The sequence below is a fragment of the Clupea harengus genome, chromosome 13, assembly GCF_900700415.2.
Source record: "Clupea harengus chromosome 13, Ch_v2.0.2, whole genome shotgun sequence".
In the NCBI taxonomy this organism is placed as follows: Eukaryota; Metazoa; Chordata; class Actinopteri; order Clupeiformes; family Clupeidae; genus Clupea; species Clupea harengus.
The window spans coordinates 19,342,876-19,350,375 of record NC_045164.1 but is presented as its reverse complement, the minus strand read 5'-3'; the positions used below and the strand labels follow the sequence as shown (position 1 = coordinate 19,350,375).

At 45.5% G+C, this 7,500-nt stretch overlaps 2 protein-coding genes across 3 annotated transcripts in view; both read left to right on the top strand.

Annotated features, from left to right (window-relative positions):
- ercc6 (excision repair cross-complementation group 6) overlaps positions 1 to 1,054 on the top strand; it is a 28,507-nt gene extending 27,453 nt beyond the window's left edge. For both annotated transcript variants that reach the window (XM_031578548.2, XM_042709599.1), the window contains exons 20-21: positions 311 to 389; positions 585 to 1,054. In XM_031578548.2, the coding sequence (XP_031434408.1) occupies positions 311 to 389; positions 585 to 1,031 (526 nt within the window). In that variant the 3' untranslated portion in view covers positions 1,032 to 1,054. The remainder of the gene's footprint in view (positions 1 to 310; positions 390 to 584) is intronic.
- Positions 1,055 to 5,655: 4,601 nt separating this feature from the next.
- Positions 5,656 to 7,500, top strand: part of drgx (dorsal root ganglia homeobox) — a 7,644-nt gene continuing 5,799 nt past the window's right edge. The window contains exons 1-3 of the mRNA XM_012832219.3: positions 5,656 to 5,698; positions 6,552 to 6,652; positions 7,106 to 7,207. Of these exons, the coding sequence (XP_012687673.2) occupies positions 5,656 to 5,698; positions 6,552 to 6,652; positions 7,106 to 7,207 (246 nt within the window). The remainder of the gene's footprint in view (positions 5,699 to 6,551; positions 6,653 to 7,105; positions 7,208 to 7,500) is intronic.

The window sequence follows — 7,500 nt, the reverse complement described above, 5'->3', positions numbered from 1 at the left end:
AAGGCTGTTTAGCATCAAGGAGATTAGACTACTTCACACACTTTACTTTTCCTCACTGTGCTTTTAACAGTGCTTAACCGCGAAGATTTAAGTGTAAACGTTTCTCAAAACCTGCCAAGATGCCCATCCCTAGTGTGTGAGTGAATGTGCGAGCATGTATGTGTTTGTGTATGAATGAGTGAGTGAGTGAGTGAGCTTGTATGTGTTTGTGTATGAGCGTGTGTGAGAGTGTGTGTGTGTGTGTGTGTGTGTGTGTGTGTGTGTGTGTATGTATTTAGGTAGTATATTCAGATCTGTCTCTCTCTGTTAGGAAGCGGTTCGGCCAGAAGAAGAATTCACTGCTGTCTCAACCTCAGACACAAATCCCTCAACCATCAGAGAAGTGCAAGGTACACACACACTCACACACACACACACACACACACACACACACACACTTACGTTTACCTTCACTACATCATGGCAAATGGTGTAATGAGTAATGCTTTGTCGGTGCATTTGTGTGTGTGTGCTTGTATGTTTGTGTGTGTGCTTGCGTGTACGTGTGTGTGTGTGTGTGTGCGTGTGTGTGTGTGTGCGTGTAGGATGCGGCCATCATTAAGAAGCTGAGTGTGAAGAAGTCCTCGGCAGCGCCGTCTCTCTTCAGCGGTGAGACGGCTGAAGAAAACGGCCTCTCCTCTTCCTCACTTCTGGCGCGCATGAAGGAGCGGAACCACATCAGCCTTCCCAGTGCGCTGGGGGCGGAGTCTGAAGAAGAAGAGGAGGGTCCAGGAGCCTCTGCCCCGCCCCCTGCCGGCGCTGGCGCCTCCTCCACGGAGCACGACGAGCTGCTGTCGGACCTGCTGGCGTTCGTGGCGTTCGGCGCGGCGGTGGACGGGCAGGCGGGGACGCAGGAGGTGCTGGAGCACTTCACGCCGCGCCTCACGGCTGCGCAGACGCCCGTCTTCAGGCAGCTGCTCCGCAGCCTCTGTGTCTTCAGCAGGGAGGGGGGGGCGCAGGGGACATGGAGACTCAAGCCTCAGTACCGCTGAACCTCAAACACACACACACACACACACACTGCTGCTCAGGAGCATCTTCATCTTCATACACACTCACACACACACACACACTGCTGCTCAGGAGCATTTTCCTCTTCACACACACTCACACACACACACTCTCACACACACACACACACTGCTGCTGCTCAGGAGCATCTTCATCTTCAGGTACACATACACTCAAACATACACACTCACACATACCTGGGATTTACTTGAAATTAGCTGCTCAGTCTTCTCTTCTCCGTGAAGGCTGTTTGTCTTAGACCATGTCCGTGTGTGCGTGGCTCAGGAATGGACAGAACCTGAGTGGACCGTACTGTGTTGTGCATTCTTATTGGACCGTACTGGGCATGCTCACACTGTGTTGTGCATTCTTATTGGACCGTACTGGGCATGCACACACTGTGTTGTGCATTCTTATTGGGCCGTGATTGCATATGCAATAACCACATGTGATTTCTCTACTTCTGAAGGAGGGGGTGATGTTATGGAGATTTACCCCTCTAATCCCAGGATCTGGAGTGTGACACGCCACATTTCCAGCACTGTATTCCCAACAGCATTCCAAACGGCATTCCAAACGGTATTACCATATCTCCCAAACACTCTGCACTGGGGGGGGGGGGGATTCCCTGTAACGGAGTGTCTGTGTGTGTGTATGTGGGCGGGGATGTAAACACTGTAAACACACACACTAACCTGTTCCAGGTGACACACTACTCTGGTGGTGTCAGATGCCATGTAGTTATGAGAATTAAATCATGTTTCGAGAATAACGCTTGGCTGGTGTGTCTTTCTATAGAAAATCATCTAATAATACTAATAATAAAAATTATAATAATAAAAATAATAATGCACCCTTATTTGTATTAGAGCACTTGTTAAGAAGTAAGGGAAGGATTGTCTTGGTGATCTGAGGATTGTCATGGTGATCTGAGGATTGTCATGGTGATCTGAGGATAGTCATGGTGATCTGTGAAGCTCAACTGATGACATATAGGAGGTTAAAAGTTACAATACCAGTAAAAAAAGCAGTGGACACAATGTTAAATTCTATTAATAGTAAAAAATACTGAAACACTGAAGATTGAAATCAGCTGTCACTATACTTTTCCAATATATTGAGCTAATAAATATGGCCTTTAATATAAATATTAATAATGTTTCAGCTATTAATTAAAAATGAAAACGGATCGCGAAAGACGGAGAGAACGGGCTGTTTAAATTATATTTTTCGAAACAAAGTTTGGGAGGAGCCCACAGGGATGACTGACAGCTCTCACTCACCAGACTTCCGCTTTCAAAAGATTTAAACCTGCTTACCTGTCCAATACGTCATACGCTCACGTGTCGCAAGCATCCCACCTCCTCCGCATTCACCTCCATTTCACTAGTAGCTCTAAACTCATATTTTGCACAGGGGTTGTCAGTAAACCTCCCAAACGTCCCAGGACCACGGCCAGCTAGCAGCCAGAGATACCAGGCAGCGCTCTATTCCAGCATCCCGATGGGCGACTACTAGTGAACGGAATGTTGTCAGACTGCCTTTAAGTGGTTCCTGTGAAAACTGAAGACCCAGTCCCTGTGACTGCGACACTTACCCCAGCACCCCCGATCACCCTGATGGATTGCAGACAATCCCCTGAGCACAGAGACGATCTGGTACTGAATGTGAAATTTAAGTTCAAGCGGAAAGTAGGGTGGGTGGTCCAACGGTCTCTTTTGCTAAGTGAATCCAGTTTTTATAGTTAACGATTCAAACTGGGTACGACATTGAAGTGAATGAAAATACCCGACATGCTTTATCACACACTAACAATGGTTTGAACTACAGAATGTACGCAAATATCTGCATGACTGCCGAAGACACGCCGACACCATCAGGACCGCCGTGATGACGTCACTACACTTGAGCGGCGCTTCTGAAGCCAAACGCACAAATAGCCCAGAACCTTGACATAGCGAAAGACATATATTTTACCGTCCTGTGGTGTTTTAAAAAGATGCTCAAAAGTAATTAAATTGTCTGAATGATGCGTGTGTGTTTTGTGAGTCAGTGTGTGGCGAGGGCATTGAGTGTGCGTGCGTGTCTGATGAAGGGTCTGTGTGGATGTGTGTGCGTCTGTGGCGAAGAGTTGACTGTCTGTGTGTGTGTGTGAGAGATAAGAGAGAGAGAGATAGTTTGTTTAAGTGAGAAAGGAAGAGAGTGTAGTGTATGTGTGTGTGTGAGAGAGAGAGAGAGAGATAGTTTGTTTGGGTGAGGAAGGAAGAGAGTGTATGTGTGTGTGTTTGTGTGTGAGAGAGAGAGAGAGTGTGTGTGTGTGTGTGTGTGTGTGTGTGTGTGAGAGAGAGAGAGAGTGTGTGTGTGTGTGTGTGTGTGCAACGTATGCGCTTGTGTGCGCGCGCTCGCCAATTCAGAGACTGTGCCTGGCAGGGGGTCCGCCTCAGACCCTGATTAGACATGCAAATGTTTGTTTGTTTGTTTTGTTTGTCGGTAATCTGTGAGTACACCAGAGAGAAGGAAAACAAACAACGGATCCTCCCGAAGATAAACACTCCCGCACAGCGCTGCCTTAACGAGCGCCGGAGCCCCGTTCAGTTCCTGCGGGTCACCGGAATGCGCTCTCCGGGGCTGGGAAGAGGGGTCCGGGAGTGATCGCCACTTAAAACCGATATAATTATACCGAAAAGGCTAACGAGTTATAATGACGTTATGTGTTTCACGATCGGCTTTGTTGAAATATAGCCTCTTTAAATAAGAAAGACCATTGAAACATTAGCCTATTTGTTTTCGTTGAATTTAAATTTGCTCGATAATGTCGAGGGAAATGTGTGTAACCTTCGTTTCAGTTCCCCTGCTTAACTTGATTAATTTATTAAATCACACTCGTGACAGGTCTGAGCTCAGGCTATCGGAACATCATTTCACAGTGGTATGTTGAGTAACTAACCATATGCAAACAGAACCTAATCATTCGATACAACATTAATATAAACTTGATAATATGTAACATCACACATTAATATCATCAACTCGGATGTCTTGAGTTGTTAAACAAGTTCATTGCTTGAGGCCTCGTTTCTCGGGGCGTTCAGTCCCCCCTAGACTTTCTCTCATGCGGGCACTCTGCGCTCGCCGGAGTCTGGAAAGGATTATTACTTAAACTACTATGCTGTTAGATTGGCCTTTTTGGTCAGAATTAACAGGATGGAACAGCCCAAGTGCCAAGAGCTGTCAGTGGTCTCGATGAACCGCTACTCCGCCACAGTCAACTGTATCACATCACACCACACTAAGGATGGCTTGACAAAAAATATTGAGATAAAGTTATCAACAGTTATTTGATTTCAATTTTCCGGGCACATTTGCCGAGGTCGTAATACCAACTTTATTTTCAGCAGTGCATAAATTAATTACGCGCATTTAATAACCAAAATATCATTATATTCCCCCTTTAATATCATAAACGTTTTCCACCAGGGAGGCCCTTAATAGCGCGGGGCCCGTAACAGCCCATTATCCGCGCGTAATGCTATTATCGCGCCAATTACGCGCCGTTACACGAGCTCTCTGCGCTTTATGTGAACCCATCCAATCCCGCGCGCCACTCCAAAATTTCAGCTGTTTCTTTAGAGCCTCATTTTCTGCCGGTGTCTGCGCGCGCGTCCCTGATGCGTTTTAAAAGTAATTGAAAGGGTCCCTCCGCTCGTCATTTAGAGCGCGGAGGCGAATAAATCCGCGGACCCCTTGCTGTGAACAAAATCAAAATCTGGTCGTACGAGCGCTCTGCACGCGCAGGCCTGCGCAAAGTGGACCCCTAACCCATATAACGGCAATTACTGGCCTGACAGCCAATTTAAAATCCAAAAACAGTCATCGAGATTTTTAATATAAAAAGCAACTACATAAAAAGTGCATTGGGTGAACGCGTGTTTACGATTTGGGAATAGCGGAAAGTCAGCTGCGGTAATTGGCGAGGTAGAGTGGGTGCTCACACTGGCACCGCTGAGACCTGACGTCCGCGGGCACGTGTGCCATCTAGCGCGCTCAGCGGAGCTATCCAAACGACTGCGCGAGGACAGCACAGGAAATAATCAGATTAAATCCAATTACGGGCGAGTTTATAAAGGCGAATGCTGAATGCTCATACACGCTGTAGACCTCACCAGAGACATTCGCGCGCTCTGCTGGCTGTGGCGAGAGAGAAAGAGAGAGACAGAGAGAGAGAGAGAGAGAGAGAGAGAGAGAGGTTGATAGTGGGTGTGTTCTACCGGGAAAGGGGAGAGGAACAGGAAGAGCGCAAGGTCTTCCTAAAAGCTACACATCGTGGGATATAAAGATCTTCTGACGCGCGGCTGTCACTCTGCGGGCTTCCCGTGGTCTCCTAACAGAAGCGAGGCGAGTTGAACTCACTTCTGTCCTGAAACGCAGGTAGAGTTGGTCCCTTATCTATACCACGTTAGATTGAAAGTTTTAGTTTAAATAAGAATCAAACTCGATAAGGAATGGAACCGTTTCTATGAAGATCACCAGAATTTGACATTTGACTTTATTCACCATTTGCAGCGAGTTTTTCTATTCTGGACCAAACGCGGTTGGGTCGCAAACATGTTCTACTTCCACTGTCCACCCCAACTGGACTCGACCACCCGTGAGTAAAGATTTCTTTCTTCCATGCACACACACAAACACATACCCTAAAACACACTTCACACATGTATACAGTTATTTTCGACTCGCACTGATCCAAATGAAATATCAATTTGATTAGAATTTGTAGAAAAGCTACCCAAATTAACTTTTCTTAATGTTCTATGCATGACCTGGTCATATACACATTTGTTTGGAGAGAGGGAAATAGAAAGGCATATTTTAATGCACAGATTCATTTAATTCGTTTCTTTCTGTCGCCTTTTCATTCATATCGTAGAATTGAATCATAGTTTACAAATGACATATAATTCTTTCTAGTTCTCTACTTCTAAGAAAATACGTTCTAAAAGATAAGGTATTTAAAAATAGTTAAACTGGAAAGCATGTCTTAATAAATGGCTTACAATACAACACAACATACATACAATAAACAAGATTTAATCATTTGTATTAAATAAGATGATTTGAGTTTGTGCGTGTGTGTGTGTGTTTGTGTTTGTGTGCGTGCGCGCGTGCCCTGGAGCAGGGCTTTGTGTTGCTCTGTAAGGGGACAGATGCTGAGTGTCGTGTGTGTCTCGCGGCCCTCCCCGTGACGAACCGACCGGTGCCCCTTCTGAAGGCTCTTAATCAAAACACAAAGCCTCGCGCCTCCGCTTAACACCCGTGAACTGTCCGTTTTTAGGCAAAAAGCAAGTTGTGTGTGAGCCTTTTGCGCAGTCTTTACAGGCCTCCTAAAAGTCATAATCTTGCCATATTGTCATCGAATTTGGCACAAAATGAACTGCCACTACACAATTCCGTTTATTTTCTTCAGAAAAGCATTAAATAAGGGTTTATTTGTATTTATTCAGTGAACTCCGGTGGATTCGGGTCGCATGGAGGCGGGGATTTCGATGATGGTTTTCTGAGACGCAAACAACGGAGAAACCGGACAACATTCACCTTACAACAGGTATGCAGTGCCCTACACGCACACGCACCTAACGGCAGGTAGGCCACAATCCTCTGAAATATTTGGTACCTTCTGTGGGCCTTGTTTGTTACATGTAACAGGGTCCCAAGCAAATGATACAATTGTGACATTGCGAAAGAAACTTTCCTCTAATTCTTTCCCAGAACAAGAACGTAGTGATGTGTACAGTAAACGGGATCCACATCATACTCACGTTTATTCATTACTTGTTTTTAATAATTATTTTTCTTAGGTTAAATTTTAAACCTTTAAAATATAGGTAGATAGATAGATAGATAGATAGATAGATAGATAGATAGATAGATAGATGGATAGATATCCAAAGGAAACCGCAAACAATGGTTAGGAGGAAAACTGAAATATGTAACTATAAACTTCTGGTAGGTGACTGAATTCTGAATTATCACGGTTTTTCTCGTGGTCTTTCGGCAGCTCGAGGCCTTGGAAGCTGTCTTCTCTCAGACGCACTACCCGGACGTGTTCACGCGCGAGGAGCTGGCCATGAAAATCAACCTCACGGAGGCCCGTGTCCAGGTACGTGCGACCTAGGCTGCACGCGCCCAAATGTTCTACAGAAAATAATCCCATCAAGTGTTCCGAGCACGTGTGGACGAAGAGGGTAAATTAAGGCACTCCGTCATTTTCGAGATGCACTTTAATAACATCAACATAATGTGGAATATTAGATTAGGTTGATTAATCGGTCATTCATAATTAAGCGGCGATAATGTTCTACACTAATTTGTCCCTGGCTCCGGGGAATAAAGATTACATGCATGCATTTTTATTTCTGAGAAAGAGACGGCAAACACACCAGCGCAGATGCC